The following is a 23,183-nucleotide window of genomic DNA, read 5'->3' on the forward strand; positions in this document are numbered from 1 at the left end:
AGTCGCTCCGAGCCCCTGGGCACGCTGCTCCCCAGGCAGTGCGCTAGTGTGGTCGGGATCATGCCCCACATGGTCCCTTCACAGGGAGCGGCTCCTTTCCAACCAGGCTGGTCAGGAAAGTGCGCTCGTTCGAGCATCACTGAGAAATCTGAGCGGGACCCGATCACCTCTCCAATTTGTGGAAAGTTCGGCTATGTCTCGCTGGGAGACGTCCTGTTAATCCTGGTTGTACGCTCGTTTGGTCCCCGACCTCCTATGTAGGAGGTCGAAGGGCTCATTGCCTTCCCTCATCGAGAATACCCGGGGCGGACTTGTCATTAGGACTCATATACGATGGGTGGAGGTTGGGGGCCACGTGACGTCCTGACTCACAGTCGTTGGGACTCTCTCAGCCCATCCATCCCTAACTCTAGGCTTAGTTGGGCCTTAGGACAGCTATGAGCTTGATGCTTGGGCTTGGCCCAACCATCGGTGCGGAGCAGCTGAGGGGTGCTGCACGGGAGACGAGGTGCCGCCTGGCAGTTGCATCGTCACATCTTGTCGTGCCTTGATGGTGTGGGCCATGCATGAATGTCGCGCCCTTGGCGCACACATTTCCAACATCACCTTATGGGCTGGGCCTACCACCCCGCACGGTTGCTCGAAGGGGACGATTGGCCTCCTTAAGGCTGCACCCTTAAATCCGCCGCCTCTCCTCTCCTCCCCATTCTTTCCATTTGTCTATCCTTCCTCCGGCCATTTGCCTAGTAGCCGTGCTCAAGCAGCTAGGAGAGAGAAAGAGAGAGAGAGAGAGAGAGAGAGAGAGAGAGAGAGAAGAAGAGGAGTTGTGGGGGTGACCTGGTGACTCTCGTGGTTTGCTTGCGCGCATTTCCCTCCGCACGCCGGTGTCCATCCTCCGCCCTTCCTCCGACGATGAGCTCATGTGTCTCTTTGGTCGTGACGGAATATAAGCTGCAAGAGCTGGTGGCCATGGGATGCCTCCCACCAAAGGAGGAGGCTGGATCGCGCATTGCCATAGGGGAGGCCAGCCCGCGACCCGAGTCCAAGGAGATTGCCTCCCTTCTTGAGTTCCACACCCGGGGGTTTGGGCTACCGGCGCACCCCTTCATCCAGGGGTTTGTTCATGGCCTTTAGATCGAGTTGCAGCACTTCAACCCCGATGGGCTGTTGCAGCTTGCCAGTTTCGTGGTGGTGTGCGAGGACTTCCTTGGCATCACCCCTCACGCATCGCTCTTCCGGTGGATCATCGAGATCCGGAAGCGGAAGGTGAGCTTCGGTGATGACCATCTCATGCCAATGGGCAGCATCACCATTCGGATGCACCTTGGGTATACGGACAAGTATCTGAAGATCCGGGCGAATGATTCCAACTGCGGGTAGCACACCAATTGGTTCTACATCCGCGACCCTAGCTATGGCCTCGAGGAGGGTGCCGGCAACCTACCGACATTCACCAGCAGATCCCCGATGTGGCAGGAGTCATGGCGGTGGGGCTGCCCGAAACCTGACAAGGACAAGTTGGATGCCATCATAAAGGTGCTAGCAGAGAGGGTGCAAGCGGGGGTGACCAGCGTGGGGGTCATCTGGACCTTCATCGAGCGGCCGATGTTGCCGCTCAAGAGGAGGGCCCACCGCTTCTTCAAGTACTCCGATGAGACAAAAAACTCCTGGGAGCGCCCGGGGATCCTCCCTGATCACGAGATCTCAGCGCGGGTGAGGGAGCTTATCAACATCCGCGAGTCATGCCCGCAACCCTGGTGGGGCACCCACAAGCCTTTTCGAGGGATTCCCCTCCTGATCTGGTGAGTCCCTAATATGGTCCCTTTCCTACTACATTTTCCATTCGTGAGCGTTCGGAGGCCCAAGCTACTATTGGTGCGTAGGGGCACAGGCAGCCGGTGTCCCTGTTCCTTGACCCGGACGGCAACCCTAGGGACGCCGAGTCGGCCGCCACTGAGCTCTGCACCGCCCAAGAGTGGCGGCGCAAGCGCGATAGGGAAGTTCGCGCGCATGAGAAGAAGATTCGTGAGAGCATGAAGTGTCACCACATGCGTTGTGACGTGGGATTTCCCTCCGATGATGATGATGATGATGATGAGGAGGAGGAGGAGGAGGAGGAGGAGGAGGAGGAGGAGGAGGAGGATGCAGGTGAAAGTAGGAGCGAGGACGTGCTCAGCCTCGACAATCTTTTTGACCAGGGGGACCACAGGAGGGCCTCCCTGAGCTCCCTCCTCCGACCTCCGAGGGAGAGGTCAGGACTAGAGTGGGGGAAGCAGGAGCGTGGCCCTGTCGCAATGCCAGGCATCCCAGAAGCGGGGCGCCATTGATTCGAGCACCGGGACGAGCGCAAAGCGTGCCCAACCTCCTTCCCGTTGAGGGCCCCGATCAGCCCCCCTCACACCCAAATGGCAACCATTCCGGGAGGTCATGGTCACCTGCCGGCCGAGGTCGTGGGTCGGGTGCCCCAGAGAAGCTGCCGCCAACGCTGCCCAACGCCTCACCAAGCATGGCGAGGAGGTTGGTGCCCTTATCTTCCTTCAGCGGTGGGGCGGGCTCGGATAGCGGTGGCTGCCAGTCTATCGTGGCAAGAACACCCTTAGCGAACGGAGGCTCGGGTGAGGCTCTCGGCACTGGTGGGAGCTCCGCACCAACGCTGCAGTCCCTAGCGTCAGAGGGTGCGACAACCACAGCCACCCCACCAAGGTCGAAGGCGAAAGTTGCGGCCCCACAGCCTCAAGAGCTCAAGGATGCCGCCGCAGCCTCCCAATCTGCGGGAGGTGAGGCGGTAACTCGTGAGGTCCCCGAGGACGTCCCTTTTCCATGCGCAACGAAGTTCGGGGACTAGCCCGCAGAAGACTTTGCTTTTGGCCTAGTCGGTCGAGTGACGCGGGTTGGGATCGTGGGAGGCACACACAAGTGCGATCCAGGAGTGCATATGCATGCAAGTAGTCCCCGTGAGCAGGATGCGCCGATTCCCTTCGTAGGTTAGCACGGGCTGCTAGGCCAGGAGAGGTTTAGAAAAGAAAATTGTGAACTTAATCGAGCATGTCGCTTATTATAATTGCATGGTGCAGAGTGTTTGTACAACATTTGAAAGACAAATCTAAGGGTAAAAGCGATATAGCCATCCTTGTCTTTGAGGCAGTAAGCCCTCGGGCACAAGACCTTGGCTATGGTGTAGGGTCCCTCCCATGGTGGCGTGAGCTTGTGCCTTCCTTTTGTCGCTTGGACCCTTCAGAGGACCAAGTCGCCAACCTGAAAAGCCCACCCCCTCATGCTCTTGCTGTGGTAGCACCACAAGACCTGTTTGTACTTGGCTGACCGGAGGACTACCACATCGTGCGCCTCGTCGAGCTGGTCGAGTGCGTCCTCGTGAGCTTTTTCTGACCTTGCCTCGTCGTATGCCTTGACCCGTGGCGCCCCATAATCGAGGTCGGTAGGGAGGATGGCCTCAGCGCTGTACACAATGAAGAAAGGTGTGAAGCCCGTGGATCTGTTCGGGGTCATCCTTAGGCTCCAGAGCCTCGCGGGCACCTCGCCTGCCCACCGTCCTGTGAACTTCTTGAGCCTGTCAAAGATGTGAGGCTTGAGGCCTTGGAGGACCATGCCGTTGGCCTGCTTGACCTACCTATTGGTGCACGGGTGGGCCATGAAAGCCCAGTTGACCTAGATGTGGTAGTCATCGCAAAAGTGCAGTAATTTCCTTCCCGTGAATTGCGTGCCATTGTCGGTGATGATGGAGTTCGGGACCCCGAAGCTGTAGACGATGTCGAGGAACAACTCGACTGTGTCAGCAGACGTGACCTTGGTGATGGGCTTTGCCTCAATCCACTTGGTGAATTTATCCACCACTACGAGGAGGTGGGTGTAGCCCCCGGGTGCTCTTTTGAAGGGCCCAACCAGGTCAAGGCCCCACACTGCGAAGGGCCATGTGATCAGAATGGTCTGCAGTTATTGGGTCGGCACATGTGTTTGCCGGGCGTAGTACTAGTATCCCTTGTAGGAGCGGATGATCTGCTGGGTGTCTGCCATCGTCGTGGGCTAGTAGAAGCCTTGTTGGAATGCCTTGCCGACCAGCGACCTTGGGGCCCTGTGGTGGCCCCAGATGCCGGCGTGTTTCTCCAGAAGCAGTTCCCAACCCTAGTTGGTGGGAATACATTTTTGGAGGATGCCTAACGGGCTGCGCCTGTAGAGCTCCTCCTGGATGACCACAAAGGTCTTCGCGCATCTAGCGAGGTGGAGGGCCTCAGTGGCACCGGCGGGGAGGGTGTCCCGTAGGAGGTAGTCGTGGAAGGGCATGGTCTAGCCAGGCTCGAGCGCCACAACCTCGAGGTCGAGGGCTCCCACGGCTAGCTTCGCCGCCGGCTCGAGGTGGGCTGCATCAGATGAAGGGATGGGCGCCTTAGCGAGCTTGATCGATGGCTCATGGGCGTCATTGACGAAGACCCCTGGCGGGTCGTGCTCGCTAGGAAATCAGTGGTGAGGTTGTCGCACCTGAGGACGTGGTGAAACTCGAGGCCATCGAACTTCTCCTCAAGCTTTCGCACCTCGTCTTACTAGGCGACCATCTTCTCATCGCAACATGAGGCTTCTTTCATGACTTGGTCAACGACCAGCTTCGAGTCGCCCCTAATGTAAAGGCGACGAGCGCCCAGCTCGGAGGCGATCTTGAGGCCGTGGATGAGGGCCACATATTCCACGACATTGTTGGTGGCCAGAAAGTGGAGGCGGATCGCGTATTCGAGGCGGTCTCCTTTTGGGGAGGTGAGCATGATGCCAGCCCCCACACCCACCGCCATGACCAACCCATCAAAGTACATTGTCTAGAACTCATGGCTGGTCAGGTGTGGGGGGGTCTGGGTCTCAGTCCACTTTGCGATGAAGTCAGCAAGGACCTGCGACTTGATCGCAGTCCTTGGCACATAGCTAATCAGGTAGCCCATGAGCTCTGTTGCCCATTTAGCTACGTGACTAGAGGCGTCGCGGTTCTGGATGATCTCCCCGAGCGGCGCCGATGTCACCACCATGACCGGGTGGCTCTCGAAGTAGCGGATAAGCTTGCGCTTTGAAATTAAGATGGCATACATCATCTTCTGGATTTGAGGGGAGCGTACCTTGATGTCGGACAGTACCTCACTGACAAAGTACACCAGCCTCTGCACTTTGAGGTCGTGCATGAGCTCCTCGCGTTCTATGACTAGTGTTTCGCTAACCATTTGTGTGGTTGCGGCGATGTAGAGTAGCAGGGGATCCTCCGGGGTTGGGGAGACCAAGGTTGGGGGGTGGCCAGGAAGGCTTTGAGCTTGTCAAAAGCCTCCTGAGCCTCGTCGTTCCAGCAGAATTGGTCGGATTTCTTTAGTAGCTTGTATAGAGGCATGCTGTGCTCCCCGAGCCGCGAGATGAAGCAACTTAGGGAGGCCAGGCACCCCATTAGCTTCTGACCTCCCTTGAGGTTGGTGATCAGCCCCAAGTTCTTGATGACAGCAACTTTCTCCGGGTTGGCCTCAATGCCGCGCTCGGAGACGATCAAGCCCAAGAGCTTGCCCTTGGGCACCCTGAAGACACACTTCTCCGGGTTGAGCTTGATGTTGTAGCGGTGAAGACACTTAAATGTGTCTCTCAGGTTGGCGGTGAGCTGCTCTGTCTTGTGGGATTTGATGAAGATGTTGTTGATGTAGACCTCCACCGTGTCCCCGACCAGGTGGTCGAGGCAGCAGTTCATGCACCTCTGGTATGTGGAGCCCATGTTATTGAGTCCGAACGGCATCATGACATAGTAGTACGCACCGAACAAAGTGATAAAGGAGGTTGCGAGCTGGTCGGACTCCTTCATTGCGATATGATGGTAGCCCGAGTAGGCGTCAAGGAAGAAGATGACCTCGCACCCCGTGGTTGAGTCAACCACCTAGTCAATGGGGGGCAATGGGTACAGGACCTTTGGGCACACTTTGTTCAGGCTCGTGTAGTCCACGCACATGCGCCAGGAGTCGTTCTTCTTCTTCACCAACACGGGATTGGCCAACCACTTGGGGTGGAAGACCTCCTTGATGAACCCAGCTGTTAGGAGCTGGGCGATCTCTTTGCCAATGGCCTTCTGCTTCCCGTCGTTGAAGTGGCGCAGGCGTTGCTTTACAGGTCGGGTGTCCGGCCTGATGTCGAGGGCATGCTCGGCGACTTCCCTCAGGATCCTGGCATGTCAGAGGGCTTCCATGCGAAGATGTCCCGATTTTCACATAGGAAGTTGATGAGCTCGCCTTCCTATTTGGTGGATAGTACGGTGCCAATCCATGCCACTTTGTTGGAGTCCTCAAGGTCAATCTGGACCACCTTGGCATCCTCCGTGAGCTTGAAGGCCCCCGAGGTTGAGGCCTTGTTGGAGTCCGAGGCGACCTCCTTTGTGGTATGCTGGATCTCAAAGAACTCGAGGGAGCGGATGGTCTGTGTCTGTAGCTTGCAGTTCTCTACATCGTAGAGAAGTGCGAACTCATGGTTGGCGCTGACTGTGATCACGCCTTGGGGCCCAGGGATCTTGAGCTTGAGGTAGGTGTAGTTCGAGATCGCCATAAACTTGGCAAAGCATGTCCTCCCAAAGATCGCGTGGTTGGACCCCTTGAAGTCTACCACCTCAAATGTGAGGATCTTGGTACGGAAGTTGGTGCAGGTTCCAAACATGACGGGTAGGTCGATCTGCACCAGGGGGACCGCCTGCTTCCCCGGGATGACCCCATGGAATAGGGCCCCAGTTGGTCGGAGCTCTGACCTGGGGATCTTCATATCATCCAGGGTGGCGATGTACATGATATTGAGGTTGGAGCCTCCGTCCATGAGGATCTTGGACAGACGGCAGTTGGCAATGATCAGGGCCACCACGAGAGGAAGCCTCTCGGGCGCCCCGATGTGGTTGGGGTGATCCGTCCTGTCAAAGATAATCGCCGTGTCCGACCACTTCAAGTAGGTCAGGATGATGGGGTCAGCACTCAGTACCTGCCTGGCTGTGTTCTTCCTTTTGCGGATCCCGTAGAAGTCCAAGCCGTCGAAGATCATGAGGCAGTTTCGGGGCTCGGGGAAGGTGTCCTTTTCCCCGGCGTTGACATCGGCATCCGGTGGCTGCTTCCCTTTTGCGTCGACCTTGAGGTCACCCTTAGGTAGCGCTTCAAGAGGTTGCAGTCCTTGTAGATGTGCTTTGTGAGGTAGCCGTGGTTCAGGCACGGTCCCTCGAGCATCTTCTCGAAGTGGTCGGGGCTAGGCTTCCCCCCTTCTACTGCTTGCCGAGGCGGTCGGCGGCCGCCACTAGGCCACCCTCATGGCGCTTCTTGTTCTTCTTCTTACCATCGTGGTGAGAGGGACCACCTCCTCCCTCGCCATCATGCCTGGCAGCGCCTCTCCCCTTATTGAAGATCACAACCACCGCCTCCTCTCCGGAGGTGTGGTTGGTGACGATGCCCAGCAGCTCCTTGGTGGAGTGGGGCTTGACACACCCGATCTTGTGGACGAGGGTCTCGCAGGTGGTCCTCGAGATGAATGCCCCGATCATGTCGGCATCGACCACATCGGGCAACTTGTTGCACTACCGGGAGAAGTGGCGAATGTACTCCTGAAGAGTCTTACCCAGCTTCTGCTTGCAGCTCTTGAGGTCCCAAGAGTTGCCGAGTCGAGTATACGTACCCTAGAAGTTGCCGATGAAGATCCGGTGGAGGTCAGACAAGCTGTGGATGCAGTTTGGCTGGAGGTACTCTAGCCACGCCTGCGCCTAATCTGCGAGAAAGATCGGCAGGTACTGGATGATGAAGTCATCATCGTTGCCGCCGCCGACCTGGTAGGCGACTCGGTAGTCCTCAAGCCAGACGCTGGGATTCGTGTCCCCAACGTATTTGCTAATATTGGTCGAAGCGTATCCTTCCCCCAAATTCCTTCAGGCCCAGGCCATCCGGGGTCGAGGAGCGCAAGCGCCCATACTAGCGGTCGTGGCGGCCGCGGTGGTCATCACGGTCGTGGCGGCCGCGGTGGTCATCACGGTCGTGGTGACGCTGTCGGTCAGACTCCGCTCGTCCGCAACGCCGCACTTGTATGGTGCATCACGCATCATAGGTGCTACAAGGGCGGCTGTGCGCCAAGGTGGTGGGTCGCCGTGGCACCCTCGCCCCTTCCTCAGGATGGCCAATTCCTTAGCGGCCTTCCGTGGCAGCGTACGGTGTGCGGGAAGCCTAGGGGCTGCCCCCGCTTCGTGTGCGGTGGCTGCTGCTCGCCCCTTGCCTCCACTAGAAGGAGCTCTCCGCCTGCTAGACCGCTGTAGTCTCGAGCAACCCCTTGAGCTCACAATGAATACGCAAGCCCTCAAGGTCCTGCGGCTCGACGATCAAGCGCAAGATCATCGATGTGGCACCCACGTTCTGGTTGGCTCACACAAAGTGGTGGAGACCGTCCCTGTCGCACATGATTTGCTCATGCATGCGGTGTGAGCAGTCATGGGCTACGCCGCCCGCTAGCTCGCCTCGTTGTTTGCTCAGCTTGGCATGATCATGCTCCAACTGCGCATGGGTTGTCTAGCTCTGCCGCCTCAGCGGTGAGGTGTTCCGCCTTCACGCGGAGGTAATCCTCCCATTGCTCGACAGTGAGCTGGTGCGGCTAGGGGTGCTGATCCCCAGGCGGGGTGTGGGCAGCAAGCTCTGCCATGAAGCATTCTCATGACAAGTTATCGCGGTTCACGATCTCTATCTCCGACGACAAACTACTCGCGAAGCGAGCCTCCATCAGGTCGTGGAAGGATGCCGGCACATACTCTACCGCTCCCACAAACACAGGTTCGTGGGGGCAGGGCACAGCCGGAGCTCGAGGTCTAGCTGGAAAAGCTAGGCAGCATCCTAGAGACCATACGGCAACTAAACCGTAGGGTCCCAAAACTCATTCTCTAGGGAAGCGGGGCATCCCCCAAGAGCTGGGTGAAGATGTTGGCCAGCGCTTAGAAGGTGTGCTGGCAGGCCTCTGGCTTGGGGTTCACCCCAAGGTGGGATCGATCTGACGTGGTAGGGTGTCACCGTCGATGGGCAAGATGGCAAGGTCGCCACAGGGCAGCTCCGCCGCCAACTCAGGCTGGACGGGGAATCCCTGCTCGAAGAGGTGCAGCTGACCTAGCTGGTCGGAGATGAAATCCAGGCTCCCGAAGCGGAATGCTTGGGATGGGAGGAAGCTGGGAACAGGCCGCAGCTCACCCCCAGCGTCGATGATGAACTCAAGGCTCCCGAAGAGGATGGTATTGCCCGGGGCGACGCCACCACCGGCACTAAAACCGAAAGAAACCATCGAAAGCTAGCGAGGAATGCGCGACTGCCCCTACCTAGCATGCCAACTGTCGGTGTTTCGTACCGCCGACTAGTGATAGTAAGCTCCTCTCTCCTCACTTCCATTGGCTAGCACACAAGAGACAAGGAGTTATACTGCTTCGGGAAGATCCCTACGTCCAGTTTCGGCAGGAGTCGTGTTCCTTGGATTGAGTGCACTGGGCTTACAATTGGGTGCTTGTAAGCAAGAGATGCGTGGGTGCGTGTGTGTGAATGAATGCCAGAGAGTGAGAAAAGAGGCCTGGTTGCCTTTTTATAGACCAAGGACCGGGCGACAATGTTTAGAAATAGAGGGGGTCCCCGACCTCTCAGGTTGGGAGTTGTGGCGTGGTCGGGTCTTCCTTACACCAAGAGGCTTCCTTGTCCTATCCCCTTGGTCGGTCCTAGGCTTTGCACACCCTGTACAGTGGCTCCTATGCGGCGTGGGCCGCTTACGAACGGCCTGGCCTGCTCCCATCCCATCCACCAACCCCGTGGCAGTGAATGGGACAGGAGCCATTGCTGACGTCCCTATCGGTGATGAGTGAACTGGCCTTGATTAGTGGCATGGACGGGGCGTGCCGCTCGTCCCGGCTTTCCCCGACATCTTTAGTGCGCTCACGGCCACTCCTCACTGTAATGTCTGTCGCTCGGCCCCACATCGCCTGTGGGACCATACCGGGCCTGGCGCGGTGGCATGGCCTTAACCTTGACGGGTCACCCTAGCGACGAAGGTGATGATGATGTCGGGGCGCGTGGGCGTGTACGACCGCGCGTGGCATTGTCCTACAGGTCGTTCTGGACGGTCCAAAGGGTGTAGCCTCACCCTCGGACCCCCCGGCTAAAGGTCGGCTCCCTCCGCCAAGTCACATCCCCGCGTGTGACGATTAGGGGGGAGCCATACCTCACATTTAATGCTCCTGGTACGACGTCGGTCACCCCCAGTCCAGGAGTGGGTGTTGTGGGCCTCCTGCCGATCCCGCCCCGATCTGGTTGGATCAGTGGATTGTGGCCCTCGACTACCGACCAGAGGTCTGGAGGTAGGCTGCGGCGTCTTCTAGGCCGCCTCCAGCACGCCTCTTGCTGCTAGACATTTGGCAATTTTGCGCCTGGTTGCCTTAAATCTCTTCGCCAGGGGTACTGGTACAGGAACTTGTCAAATAATGTTGGTGAATGCAAAAAAATAAAGAAAAATATTGGTATATATAAAAAATATTGGTTAGTTTCAAAAAATGTTGGTAACAATTAAGTCAGACATTTTAAAAAAATATTGATAAATGACAACAAATGTCGATGCATATAAATATTATGCATAGGCTTAATATGTACTTTAAAGATGAATTGCATATCTACCTTCTGGAAGACATATAGGAGCTCCTGACGATGACCGCTTATTGGATGTTGCCTTGTTGCCTGCGGGATGATGGATGCCGGCGCGGTCAAGGCCCGTGCGGCCATGCCCCGTATTGTCGTTGAGGAAGCGCAGCCAGGGTCGCTAAGCATACCGATGACCGTCTCCAGGTTGAGCTGCACCAGGAAGCCCTTTCCTGTGAGTTTGTGACGACGGCCTCGCCCAAGAGGCGATAAAGCCGAGCAAGGCAATGTGGCCGACGAACAGGGGCGGATCCAGCTCTTGGACATAGGGGGATTTTCTTCCCCTCCTTCTTCCTCCTTCCTCCTTTTCTTCCTCTTCCTCTTCATCCATGTCTAAAAATTTTAGAGGGGGCTCTAGGGCCTCCATAGGATCCATGGGGTAGGGGCTAGAGCTCCCCTGCCCCAACGCTGGATCCGCCCCTGCTGACGAAGAGCTCGCTCTCCTTGGTGAAACCTCTACTGCTTGATGTGCCAACGATGCCATCCTCCACGTGCGACCATGTTTTCTTGCCAATTTTGAATGAGAGATCATTTGCCCTTGTTCACTTCACTAGAGATCTGTCCAAGTCGAAAGGCGTCGTCACTCGCCAGCGGCTCAGCATCGTTGACAACCTGACCACAAGTCCACAATGACAAGGTTCAACAAAGACGACCATGACGAGGTAAACATGATGGATGTTGAGGACTCAAGATGCCCACCACCATGAACACCACCCACAGGAGTGCCGCAAGAGATGCATGCCAATATGCTCTTTTTTTTAGTTTCGTGATGTGTCGTTGCTTCATTGGGTCCTTGGTTTGCTGCCAAAATGTTGTTGGCATGCCAAAGTTTTGGCAAACCAACTTTTTGTTACTACTTGATTTGGTACCCAAATTTGCGAACATCTCCCATTTATTCTACCAAAATATTGGCAAGTTTTTAATCCAACTTTTGACTTACCAAAAACTTAGCATTCTAAAATTTTGACATGCTCATTGTCCAAAATGATTGATTTGCTTACGTGTTTTCATTCAGATTTCCTTTTCCTCTGTCCTATGCTTATGTGAATGTATCATTCTTTTTATTTTTGTCCTGTGTTTTTTTTGAACGAGCGGATATGAAATTATTTATTGATGAAGAAGGAGAGAACAACCGGCAAGCCAGATAAATAAGTAAAAGTAGCGCTGGCCTCGTTTTTTATTTTTGCCGGGAGTTACAGCGAGGAGGTCTCTTAGAGTTTTTTTAGTCTAGTGAAGTGTCATGTTCCTATTGCCTGAAAATGTGGGTGATAATTAGTTGTAGAAAATCATTCGGATGTTGTGTAGCTATTCGAAATGTGGGTGTGTGTTTTTTTTGTCATGCTTGGAGAGTGGCGTATAAAGGGTCAATCGTCTAAAAAAACTTTGTTTCTAAGCTGTTGTTCAGACTTCTAATCAGTGATTATTAAATTGAACAGGAAGTGTACTCCTTGTTTCGCTCGCAATTTTTTTAAAAAAATCCACTTATATAAATTTCGTAAGCCTCTCTCACTAGTCGCTATGACTAGTAGTTTAATCGGCGCGCAGATCTTATCTCGCAGGGTCCCTCCCATCCAGATCCTCCTCCCATTTGTTGCGTTGTTTGCCGCCCCCACAGAAAAAGGCGCCAGCCAGTTCATCAGCTTCCGTTCCTTGTTCTCGCCACCGTGAAGTCGACCTGCTCCATCCCTACCCTTCCTCCAATAGTCCAATTCCAAATCTCACCTCCTTCCAGCTCTTAGGTGCTCGCGTTGACTCGCCTCTACCTCCAACCAGTGGCTCCTTGGATCGGCTCGGGGAGGCCAGCGGGCCGTGTCGGCGCCGAATCTTGCGCCCATTTCGCGTTCTTGTTGGTTGCCGGAGTGGTTTGGATCCGTCCGAGAGCTGGTTTCTAGTTGTTGGATCTCCTCCCCGCAATGGCGGCGCTCGTGGAGCTGTTCCTGGGCTCCACGTCGGCGCCGGTGGACTGGGAGGCAGAGGCGTACCCGATCTACGGGGACTTCGCCGCGCTTCCCTTGCTCGTCGCCTTCTTCCCCGCCGTCCGGTTCCTCCTCGACCGGCTCGTCTTCGAGGTAATCAGCTGCTTCCTGCAGGTTTCTTGGATCCGAAATGCCCGTGCTAAGTTACGCCATTCCAGTGTCCCGGGTTGTGGTTTGTAACGGATGGGATGAACGGCATTCGATTCTTCAGTTAACTCTGTTTAGTACTGACTGTTATGGAGACTGGAGCTGTTCATGGTTCAGTTAGACTGAACCAGATCATTAAGGAAGTTTATTTTGCGTTCATTTTCTGCAACTGTTCAAGTCTTGACATGCAGGCATCATACCAAATTCTCGGCGAGTGAATTACGCTGTAGAAAATGGAAAGTACATCATGGTCCATCTTTTGATTTAGATTGTGATGGAGTGAGTTTGGGAAAGGTGTGCTCACAACGTGTTGATTCTGTTTTCGTGCAAAATTGGCTTCCTTTGGTGCGCCAATGGTGTGTCTGGTGCCCCGGTAACCTTAAAGCTATGTTCCACTTGCCTTTATTTGGTTGGTTGTTATGAGGCCTGTTTTTAGATGCCATTTGCTTCTTCTTTTCCTTAAGGTTACACGGCAAGCAACTTTAGAGAAGAAAAGAAAATGTTTAAGCATCATTGTTCTGTAAAGTGTGTCATCCTTTGGGTCTAGAGTCCACACATCATGTCTGTACTTTTTTGGAAACTTTTTGGTTACTGTTTATAGCTAAGCAAATGTGGGGTAAAGTATTTGGCTTGCAAGTGGCTGTGGATCTATTGTCAGGTGTTAAATGTTAATATCCAAGGTGATTTACACAAAAAGAAAATAAAAACAGGAAGGGAACAGTAGAATGACTTTTGATCTATTAGAAGGATAGTTATTGTCTAAAAGGAGAAGATAGTTGGGAAATGAGGTGGAGAGGAAGAAGGGAGAATTATGAGTAAATTGCAGATCGAACCATGACCACTTTTGCATGCCAAAGACTTAATAGCAGACATAATTTTTTCCAGGATATCTAAGCATTCCTTTGATTTTACATTCTTTATTGCAAAACCAATGTTATTGTCGTACTAAATAAGAAGCCAAAACGAATTAATTTCTGCCCTTCTGTTCTTGTCTTGTTTGTTGTGATACAGGTGTCACACATTTATTGTGATATCAGATTACAACCATACATTCTGAGCAAAATGATTTCAAATTAGCTTGATGCAATCATGATATGATGGTGGTTGTGCAATATCTGTGTTATGCCAGTATTTCCTTACATGAAATCTCAATAGTCCTCATAATATTTGCAGGTATTAGCACGAAGGCTTATATTTGGAAAGGGATATGACAAGCTTGCTGAAACAGATGATAGTAGAAAGAAAATCAATAAATTTAAAGAATCAGCGTGGAAGTTTGTTTATTTTCTTTCTGGAGAGCTGCTTTCATTATCTGTAACATACAACGAACCATGGTTTAAGAACACCAGATACTTTTGGGTAGGGCCTGGTGATCAGATCTGGCCTGATCAAAAGATAAAGTAAGAAGCAAACAGGCCCTCCCTTCCTCTTTCCAATTTTGTTTTCCCCCAAGAAGATCCATGCCTAAACATTGAATTTTTCCTTCTTCCAGACTGAAGCTCAAAGCTGTCTACATGTATGCTGCTGGATTTTACACATATTCAATCTTTGCTCTTCTGTTCTGGGAAACAAGACGTTCAGATTTTGGAGTTTCAATGTCCCACCATGTAGCAACCGTTGTTCTGATTATTCTATCTTATATTTTCAGGTATGTTTCTAAAGGTTTTCCTAGGGGAGAGTGACTGTAATTCTATTACAAACTGATGCCAGCATCATGAACTAGTTGTGTTGTTATTGTGCCTATTAAACAGATTTGCTCGTGTCGGCTCTGTTGTTTTAGCCCTTCATGATGCAAGCGATATATTCCTAGAGATTGGGAAGATGGCCAAGTACAGTAGCTGCGAGTGGCTAGCTGTTGTGGCATTTCTTCTTTTTGTGGCGTCGTGGATACTTCTTCGCCTCATTATTTTCCCTTTCTGGATTCTAAGAAGCACAAGGTAAACAACAACTCTAGCTTGTAGGTTCTCTGGCATCTAGTGCTACATCTGGCCGTTCACCATGGTACTTGAAAGAAGCATTAATCAACAAAAATCGCTGTAGCATATTTTGTTGATTGATGATCTGATCTCATATTTTTTTTCCCAGCTATGAAGTACTGCTGACCCTGGACAAGGAGAAGCATCGATTTTACGGCCCCATATACTACTATGTTTTCAACTGCCTTCTGTTCTCACTCCTAGTTCTTCACATATATTGGTGGGTACTGATATGGCGGATGCTAGTTAGACAAGTTCAGTCAAAAGGGCGTGTTGGCGATGATGTTCGATCCGGTCGGTCATTTTTCTCTCTTTTTCCTTCATGGTGTTAGATCTCTCTTTGGCAGCATCGTCTTATTGGTTTACTAAACTCAACTTACTCTCACACAGATTCTGAAGGTGAAGAGGAGCATGAAGATTAACTTTTTAGGTTGAATGTTTAACTGAAGACTGGTGGTCCCCACAGCAAGGCACACCACCTGAAAGCATTTTCCCCCCCTTTTACAGAAGATATGCAGATATTAGATCTCATTATACCGTATCATTTTTTTTCAGCATCAAAGATGACAACCTTCATGAGTTGCCACTGAAGCCACCTGCGCACTCGTGTCCTTGTATGAAAGAAAAAATGCATTGTGTTTTTCAGTAAACCAGAATTTGTAAAAGATACACAATAATATCTTGTTCATTCATTTTTGTAACTAGACAGATGATTTTGATTTCAAATCATGTAATTTGCTACAGGCTACAGCTACTCAGTGACAACTGGGTGTGTCATCCATTCTGATGGAAGTACAGGGAAGAACTTGACAAGAATGTAACATTATCCACTCTTATTTCTGCACGAGTCTGTTATACTGCCGCAATTCTCCACACGGATAAGCTATTGCTCCTAACGTTCCATACTTTTCTAACTTTTAACCAAGTTTATAAAGATACACAAACATCTCTGGCATCAAATTGTTTTTTATTAAAATTGTAGAAATCAATATAATTTCTATAAACTTGGTCATTTGACTTAGGACAAAACAAAAAACAACCTACGTATTGGAATGCAGTGAGTAATTTTAAAAAAATCAAGAGAATATTTGTCCACAATCACAGGCTTTTGATGCTATTACATATGTTATAGCAACTTTTGATGTTCACTTGACATATTTGTACATGATAACTGAGGTAAACATCAAAATGAATGTCGATAACAATCTGAAAGTTCTACAAAGAATCAATATTGCACCTATCCAAGGATCGAATGATGTCAAGCATGAACCCATTTTACACCATATTCACTTTGTATATATAGCAAAGAAATGAGACAGAATGGAAATTCAAGATGGTTTAGGACAAGTATTTTGTGATGAGCTTGTCAACATGAAGAACTACATCGCCGATGTGAGGGCGCATGGCAGCTTGAGGCTGAAGCATCCAGATAACAAACTGGCGAAGTTCATCAGGATAAGGAGGGTTGGGTCCTGCTGGCCACTTCAACTGCCCATTGACAATGGCAAGTTGCAGACTTCCTCCAGATTCACCAAGAGCATACTCAAATGGTGAAACATTAAACCTAAAAAGAGTCAATATGATATCAGCCATTTATAGAGCACTTAAAGCTCTATTTCATTTGTGGACATGGTACATCAGTTATCTGAGTCTGCTGACTGAATAATAAGGAAGATCAGGAAATCTGTCACTACAACTTCAGCACAGAATCTACTGCAAAATGCTAGAGCTCTACACAGAAACATAAGTAGACTTAAAGCTTTACTGGAAAACTTCAACCAGACAACCATCAAAAGGGTATCGCACATGATTGGTGGTTGTCCAAAAGTGTTCAATTTCAGTTTTTGATAGGATAGTCACTCTTCCAGTTATCAAGTGTCGCTGAAAGTTTTTTTTTTTGAAAATATGCCAAATGGGGTGCTAGGAATCTGATAGGATATCACAAAAGGTCAAATATATAATTGTAACTGTGTGCCAAAAAGTTAAGACAAATTCGTTAAGAATTAGACTAACCATTAAATCAATAGGGGAACTGAATCAATGGTTATCATATTTGCTCATGCAAACCACGGGTAGACTTACATGATTGCATAAAGGGTGCATCCTAGAGACCAGATGTCTGTCCTCTCATCAATATCAGCATGGCTTGGGCAGTCCCATAATTCAGGGGCACGATAAGGTGCAGAGCAATGCTCAGCAGCCCATTCCTATACAGAACAAGATATGGGTCAGTAATACTTGACAGCGATAGCTTTCAATGTACCAAGATTTCAAATTCTTCTAGCTAGAACCTGAATATTCTAAACTCTAAAGTAAGATCAACTGTCTACAAGATTACTCAGCCTTGCAATTTCACTAACTTAAGGAAAGAACAGAACTTATAGTAAGGTTTTCCTTCTTATTTTTTGGTTTGTGCAGAATCACTTAAATGTGTTTGTACATTTAAGTAGCAACTTAAAATGGATTTGTAGACTATGGAGACGCATATTAAAGACTAGATGGAAAAAATGAAAAGACACAGTTTATCAAGAGTTGTCTTATGTGAAAAAGTACCAGAAGCTAATGCTGACAAACCTGCAACTGTAACGCCTCAGAACGAGAACGGATTTGCTTTCTTGCAGGCCTTGCACTTCCAAAATCCATTAAAGTTGCAACAGGTGCTTGTCCTTTACGTCGGGTTATAAGAACATTACCAGGCTTCACATCATTATGGGCATATGGAGGATCAAAGCTGTGCATGTGCTTTAGTCCTTCACACATCTGTCAGTAGCCTTCTATCAGTATACACTATACAAAAGTACATACAGGATGAAAAAGAACAATGGTAACCATTTTCCATGAAAGTTATGACATCCCATTGTACCAATAAAGGAAGATAGTTTCGATGCGGAAAATTTTATTCTGACATGACAAGCCTATAATAAACCAATGGGAGTAGAGTTACTTTCTACACATCTTATAACTTCCTATTCCAGAGCTTTCCCAATTTTATATGACATGAGGCATACATGGTACATTAAAGATTATGAACGAGTTACATGATAACTTATTTCATATTGAACATTGGTCACAACCAATTGTGATTATAGTTACATAAAGCAATTTTAGAAGTAGCAATAGCAACATCAAGTAATTTGAACATAGTGTTCTAATCTCATCAATGGACTGACCTGCCGGAATATTTGCAGAACGTCAGCTGTTGAATAGTATTCCTTTCTGGACAGCATGATGTTAGAGTTGTCAAATAAAGTACCATCCAAATGGACTGGAAAGAGCAGGTACGCTTCATGACTCCAATCTCCCTGTGGACTCTAAACATATCACGACAGCAAGCCTTCTCAACATGAGGTAAACTTTTTGAACAAAAAGAAAATAGTTGACTAGAACATCAAGTCCCCTAACCGACAAAACCTTTTTATTTGACAGTACATCACTACAGCAGACTATATACACATTTGTAATCTTTTTTCTTTTCTTTTCTTTTCTTTTTTGGGCTACATCTCACACATATATATCAAATGAGAAAAGAATGTCTCAGAACCTTTAAAAAAAGGTTCGCTTCTATAATACCTACCAATCATGATGAATTTAGTCAAATTCAACATGTTTCCCTGGACCTTGCACATAGCTGGACATCTCAGTGTCCAGTGGCTTATAGCATCCCTAGGCACATACAAAGAAAAAAAAATAAGGCAGAATGGATTACCTTGACAGCTATTATGGCATGATCAAGAAGCGGCAACAGGTTGGGGTGACTGAACAATGACGACACACGGATCTCCTCCCTCACCAGATCCAGCTGCTCCTTGCTCTGTATCAGCACCTTCTTCATGGCATACGTTCCATCCTCTGAGATTGACACAACAAGCGAAACCTATTCAGTTGTGTTTGTGCTCTGTAAGACGTGGAATCGAAGAACCTCCACTCATTTGATCCCGGCATCTCAAAATCGAAGTGGGAGAAGCACCAAGGAACATTAGTGAAATCAAGAATGGAGGATTCTCAAACTGAAACCACGCACGAATCCTAGTATTACTCATTTCGGCCAATTTCATGAACTAATCCAGCACACCAAGCACGCTCACTGAGACGAAATCATGAGCTCGCGAGGGGGCGCGGGGTACCTGAGACGTGGGCGTCGTGGCGCCTGGCGGGCGCGGCGTTGGAGGCGGGCTGCTGCTCCCTGACGAGGTAGACGAAGGCGAAGCCGCCCTCGCCGATCTGGCGGAGGACGCGGAAGCGGCGCTCGTTGATCCAGACGTCGCCGCCGCCCGTCGCGGCGTCGTAGAGGGCGTTGAGCCCGGAGATGGAGCAGCCCATCTTCCGGGCTATCCGGCCTACTCCCCGGCTCCTCGCCGCCGGCGAACTCCCACGCCGCGCGTCCCTGAATTCCTGATGCGGTTGGTCCGGTGGTTTCGCAGGTCAGCCGTGTCCACGCGGACAGTGACTTGAGGCTCCTGCTTCTTTATGTGATGGACAGAGGGAGCATTGCCCTTTCGTTTTCTTTCAAGATGGACTAAATTCTTTTTTTGATTAAAATTAAAATAACTTAAAATTGGTTAAAGGAAAGAAACATACACGAAAATTCCACATTTTTTATATGAACTTGCAGGTCATCGGATCAAATTTGGTATAAAAAGATGAATAGATTGACAATATAATGTTGAGTTGACTATTTATGATAAAGTACTTTGAAATGTAATTAATATATATAACTACTCTCTCCGTTCCAAATTGTAGGTCGTTTTGGCTTTCTAAGTATCTATAAAATAAAAAAAAACTAAACCGATCTACAATTTAGAACGGAGGGAGTATTTTTAAAAAAAATATATCTTTATAGAAACTATTGGTTCACCGTGTAGAGTGTATTGATGTCCTAAATGACGTGTGAATCGAAGCAACTTGCTTAATGTCAAAGCTTGCAAGTGAGCCATATATGCGAATCAAGAGAGGTCATTTTGCTTGAAGTCTAAGCATGTACGTGATTCGTTACTTCAAAAACCTAGAGATGCAATTGACGAACTCATAACCAGCTTACATTGCTGTGACCTGTGAGTCCATTCCACTCAGGAAAAAAAAACTAGGGATGCAAAATTTGATCAAGGTGCTGAAATAATTTCCTTCGAAACTTCGGTTGGAGTTCGTTGCCCTGTGCGACTGTGCTGCAATCTCGCCTTGGCTCGTTCGGCTAGCAACTTGGCACTCACTGCTTGTAACGGCATCACGATGAGTCAAACGTAGGCACGGCACATCTGTACCTAACCTTGTTTTATAAGATAGCAATACAGTTCTTGTAGATGCAGCAACCGTAAGGCGCGATCTTAGAAGCATTTTGGAATCACTTTTTGGTGAACAATCAGAGTCAATGTTGCTAGTAAAAAACTCATCACAGTTGATGAGCTGCCGTAGAGATTCAAGGTGAGAAAGTGGATGGTTCGTGCAGAGGGTGCTCCTGTGAACCTTGAAAGTTGAAACTGAAGCCGGTGGTGTGCTTGTACTTTATTCCTGCACGCCTTGCACAGTCTGCTGGGTAGATGCGAAGTCAAACTGTCCTGGGCGGGGCCTCCTGGCTACTGGTCATTAGGCAGCCATGTACAAAGACTTGAGCAGGACTCCAGAGATCCTTGCAATTCAGTGAATTCGGCAATTCGCATTTCATCGCGCAAACAAAGATCCATGGAGCACAAATCAGATTGTCACCAGAAATAAGTCGATGTCATGCTATTTTCTGATACAAAAAAAGGATTGGCGGGGGAAACTAAAGTGGATTACCAGCATTTGACCAGACTAATATTAACATTCAAGCACACGCATTGCTGGCATTGAAGGTAAGGCTAGGTAAAAAATTTCAGCATCGGCGTCAAAGTTATTTGTGTGGTTGCAATAATACGGGGGTAAAGAAAAATATCTATGAGGATTTTCCATCTCAGAATTTTACTGCAGGGCCAGGGACATGTCTCGTTTACACAAGAGAGGGAAGGAGGGGGAGGGGAAGGGGAGCCCTCCACCATTGGCAACAATTTCAGAAATAACTAGTAGTACATCTGAAGTGCACAAATCTCTCCCAGACATTAAAACACACCAGTTCCTCATCATTGGGCATCAGAAAATGCTCTTCCAGGCCATCCTTGTACATGTCCAGATTGCATTCTGAAAGCAGAAACTTCTGCTATACAACTCAGCAAATGACTCAAAAAACTGTTTAGTTTCTACCAGAATTAACATTAGGGAATAGCAGGAAAAAATGTATTGGTAGCAACTGACAAAACTCATCTTCAACCAAATTCACAGGTTATATTCTCTGTTTTTCTTTTCAGGGAATATCATTTCTCAAGAAACTATTCAGTCTCTTACGAAGATAATCCCCTCCTGTTTTTACGAAATTTCTATTTGTAAGCAGTCATGAGAAATCTGAAGTCCAATAGGCATTAAAAGCTTCAACAAACTAGGAATGTCCACAGCAAAAGGATAGCTCTAGAACTATAAAAGTTTCATACAGAACCCCAGAGATAGGCAAACCTAAAGTAACTGCCGTTTTTTAACAATCTTCTCTTCTCTGAACTTTGCTTATCAACTTCTCAGCACAAAGAGCAATGAACAGACCAATAAGAAGCCATAAGAGCATGAATGGTCAGAAATGTTTAGAGATTGCATTTATTATCACTAATTAGAATCCAAAATAGCACATCACCTTAAGCTGAATAACAGCTTGGTTCATAAAAGAAAAAAGAAACAATTAAGGTACTGTATTGCTGTAAACTGAATACCACCTTGAAAACAAGGGGCACAACACCACTGTCACTGTATCTGCTTGATGAAGTAGTCTTTACGCAGAGGAACTATGCTCTCAATGAAAGTATGTGTGCTAAACGGAAAGTCAAGCTCTGGCCAGGCTACTGTCAGTTCTTCAGAACCTGAACTTGGATCGAAACAATAGAGGTTCCTAGCCAACAACTGCACCCAAATCTTCCTGTCATGGAAGAGTGTGTGTTTCGGAGTAAAATAACAAGAAGGCATCAACCAAGGCAAAGAGAAGTGGTATCTGGGAGTCCAGCTCTGCTTATCATCGCTATTGAGCATCAATATGTCCATTGTCCGAGGTGGCCCTTCAAGTACACCATCCACAACTAACAAGCATAGCCTTCCCTCAATCTCTGTCAAAGAACAATGCCCTCCATAAGACTTGCGTGGAGGAAGCGTCATCACATCAAATTTTTCACTCTCAAGATTCAAGCAATTGATACGAGATGAAGCAATGTAGCGGAACTTTGTCAGATAGTACACTGTTCCATTCACATGCACCCCTCTATCTGTCGGAGCACCACGGAAGCTCCCAACTTGTCTCCAGACACCAGCTCCAATCGTGTATATCTCACAGCGCACCTCAAACGAATCAATATGAGATCCTGGATAGAAATGCACAACCTTGTGCTCCCTCGTCTTCGGACAAAACCCCAAGCAGTGCCAATTACAGGATGAGAACTGGCTGCTCCCAGCCGTGTACATTGGCATTGGCAACACGAGAGATTCACCAGTCGTCGGGTTCAGCACCTCCACCGCTCCTGTACTGTCACCCAGGCACAGCAGGCCATTGCACGAATTGTGCACAAACACGCTCTGAGACGCCGCGGGCCTCGACAGCTGGTACATGGACTTGTTGTCGTCCGAGAGCACCATGGCGAGCGACCTGTCAATCACCCGGTCGTTCGCAAAGAGAAGCAGCTTCTGCTGGCCGCGCCTAAGGTGCTCGTGGATGAAGTGCGGATCCGTAAGCACAGACATCCAGGACTTGCACACCAGCCTGCAAGCAGCGAGTGCACGGGCGGGCAGCCTACGGAAGACCTCCGTTAGCGCATCATCGCACATCAACCGGGCAGGCTCCTCTGCTGGTCTTGCTTTCTTCTGCTCCATCACCAATTCCTGGCTAGCGGCAACCGTCCTGGTTCACGCATCCACGAAATAATAGCAGCATTTCAGCATGAAAGACAATAATTTCGTTAATTCCATACAGAAGCGATTGCAATCGGTAAGGAGCTAGGGAATTAAAAGCATCCAGTACCTATCATACACCTAGAGAAGAAGAACAGCAGCCACAGCGCAGGCAGGATCGGCCTAGTTCTTGAATCAAATTCAAGAAGCAACCGCACAGTCTCAGCACAACGAAACGAGAATCAGAGGAATCGAACCGCTCAAACCGCGCTGCTAGATGCAAACCTGCATTGCAGCCTCAGGGAGACAAAGAACCCCCCGGCTCTGGAACTCCCCGGAACCTGCCAGGGCCAGCGAAATCAAGAGCGGCTCCACACGGCCCCAACGAACTCACCACCAGCACATGGTAGGTGAAGGCGACTAGCTGTCGAGTCCTTTCGTGAAAACAAAAGACTATGGGTCGA

The 23,183-nt window shown here is 49.5% G+C and overlaps 5 protein-coding genes across 8 annotated transcripts; 1 reads left to right on the forward strand and 4 right to left on the reverse strand.

The window, feature by feature from the left end:
- Window positions 1–3,234: 3,234 nt before the first annotated feature.
- Window positions 3,235–3,606, reverse strand: LOC106804159. Its single transcript, XM_014804703.1, has one exon. It carries the CDS (start codon window positions 3,604–3,606, stop codon window positions 3,235–3,237), a length of 372 nt encoding a protein of 123 aa, XP_014660189.1.
- Window positions 3,607–4,823: 1,217 nt separating this feature from the next.
- LOC101779157 lies at window positions 4,824–7,534 on the reverse strand. Its single transcript, XM_004959361.1, has 5 exons — window positions 7,270–7,534; window positions 6,282–7,151; window positions 5,948–6,174; window positions 5,271–5,905; window positions 4,824–5,208 (listed from the first exon to the last, which is right to left on the reverse strand). The coding sequence occupies exons 1-5, from the start codon at window positions 7,532–7,534 to the stop codon at window positions 4,824–4,826; spliced, it is 2,382 nt and encodes a 793-aa protein (XP_004959418.1).
- A 4,713-nt stretch (window positions 7,535–12,247) lies between these two features.
- LOC101759660 (ASC1-like protein 1) lies at window positions 12,248–15,630 on the forward strand. 2 transcript variants are annotated; one of them, XM_022823829.1, is made up of 7 exons: window positions 12,248–12,760; window positions 13,988–14,214; window positions 14,307–14,462; window positions 14,566–14,751; window positions 14,900–15,084; window positions 15,181–15,260; window positions 15,346–15,630. In XM_022823829.1, exons 1-6 carry the CDS (start codon window positions 12,605–12,607, stop codon window positions 15,210–15,212), a joined length of 942 nt encoding a protein of 313 aa, XP_022679564.1. In that variant the 5' UTR covers window positions 12,248–12,604; the 3' UTR covers window positions 15,213–15,260; window positions 15,346–15,630. The 2 variants fall into 2 exon arrangements, with proteins under 2 accessions (XP_022679564.1, XP_004956688.1); XM_004956631.3 differs by having other exon boundaries at window positions 15,181–15,630.
- A 222-nt stretch (window positions 15,631–15,852) lies between these two features.
- LOC101760063 (probable serine/threonine-protein kinase DDB_G0291350) lies at window positions 15,853–19,256 on the reverse strand. Of its 2 annotated transcripts, none has more exons than XM_004956632.2 (6): window positions 18,915–19,256; window positions 18,497–18,639; window positions 17,961–18,101; window positions 17,365–17,550; window positions 16,873–16,997; window positions 15,853–16,354 (listed from the first exon to the last, which is right to left on the reverse strand). In XM_004956632.2, the coding sequence occupies exons 1-6, from the start codon at window positions 19,108–19,110 to the stop codon at window positions 16,129–16,131; spliced, it is 1,017 nt and encodes a 338-aa protein (XP_004956689.1). In that variant the 5' UTR covers window positions 19,111–19,256; the 3' UTR covers window positions 15,853–16,128. The 2 variants fall into 2 exon arrangements, with proteins under 2 accessions (XP_004956689.1, XP_004956690.1); XM_004956633.2 differs by having other exon boundaries at window positions 17,961–18,092; window positions 18,915–19,255.
- Window positions 19,257–21,418: 2,162 nt separating this feature from the next.
- Window positions 21,419–23,165, reverse strand: LOC101760761 (putative F-box protein At2g02030). Of its 2 annotated transcripts, XM_012843361.1 has the most exons (3): window positions 23,005–23,165; window positions 22,850–22,908; window positions 21,419–22,729 (listed from the first exon to the last, which is right to left on the reverse strand). In XM_012843361.1, the coding sequence occupies exon 3, from the start codon at window positions 22,699–22,701 to the stop codon at window positions 21,589–21,591; it is 1,113 nt and encodes a 370-aa protein (XP_012698815.1). In that variant the 5' UTR covers window positions 22,702–22,729; window positions 22,850–22,908; window positions 23,005–23,165; the 3' UTR covers window positions 21,419–21,588. The 2 variants fall into 2 exon arrangements, with proteins under 2 accessions (XP_012698815.1, XP_004956691.1); XM_004956634.1 differs by having other exon boundaries at window positions 22,850–23,165.
- Between the last annotated feature and the right edge of the window lie 18 nt (window positions 23,166–23,183).

The sequence above is a fragment of the Setaria italica genome, chromosome II, assembly GCF_000263155.2.
Source record: "Setaria italica strain Yugu1 chromosome II, Setaria_italica_v2.0, whole genome shotgun sequence".
In the NCBI taxonomy this organism is placed as follows: Eukaryota; Viridiplantae; Streptophyta; class Magnoliopsida; order Poales; family Poaceae; genus Setaria; species Setaria italica.

Excerpts from the sequence above, each read along its gene's own strand:
- LOC101760063 (XM_004956632.2), bottom strand. The coding sequence starts at position 19,110 with ATGGGCTGCTCCATCTCCGGGCTCAACGCCCTCTACGACGCCGCGACG. Across the intron at positions 18,102-18,496 it reads ATGCCATAATAGCTGTCAAG|AGTCCACAGGGAGATTGGAG; the intron begins GTAATCCATTCT and ends TGATATGTTTAG. Across the intron at positions 17,551-17,960 it reads TTCTGCAAATATTCCGGCAG|ATGTGTGAAGGACTAAAGCA; the intron begins GTCAGTCCATTG and ends GGCTACTGACAG.
- LOC101760761 (XM_012843361.1), bottom strand. The coding sequence starts at position 22,701 with ATGGAGCAGAAGAAAGCAAGACCAGCAGAGGAGCCTGCCCGGTTGATG.
- LOC101759660 (XM_004956631.3), top strand. The coding sequence starts at position 12,605 with ATGGCGGCGCTCGTGGAGCTGTTCCTGGGCTCCACGTCGGCGCCGGTG. Across the intron at positions 14,215-14,306 it reads TGGCCTGATCAAAAGATAAA|ACTGAAGCTCAAAGCTGTCT; the intron begins GTAAGAAGCAAA and ends TCCTTCTTCCAG. Across the intron at positions 15,085-15,180 it reads TGGCGATGATGTTCGATCCG|ATTCTGAAGGTGAAGAGGAG; the intron begins GTCGGTCATTTT and ends ACTCTCACACAG.
- LOC106804159 (XM_014804703.1), bottom strand. The coding sequence starts at position 3,606 with ATGGTCCTCCAAGGCCTCAAGCCTCACATCTTTGACAGGCTCAAGAAG.
- LOC101779157 (XM_004959361.1), bottom strand. The coding sequence starts at position 7,534 with ATGATCGGGGCATTCATCTCGAGGACCACCTGCGAGACCCTCGTCCAC. Across the intron at positions 7,152-7,269 it reads GGCGGCCGCCGACCGCCTCG|CGCTACCTAAGGGTGACCTC; the intron begins GCAAGCAGTAGA and ends AACCTCTTGAAG. Across the intron at positions 6,175-6,281 it reads CAACAAAGTGGCATGGATTG|TCGCCGAGCATGCCCTCGAC; the intron begins GCACCGTACTAT and ends TCCTGAGGGAAG.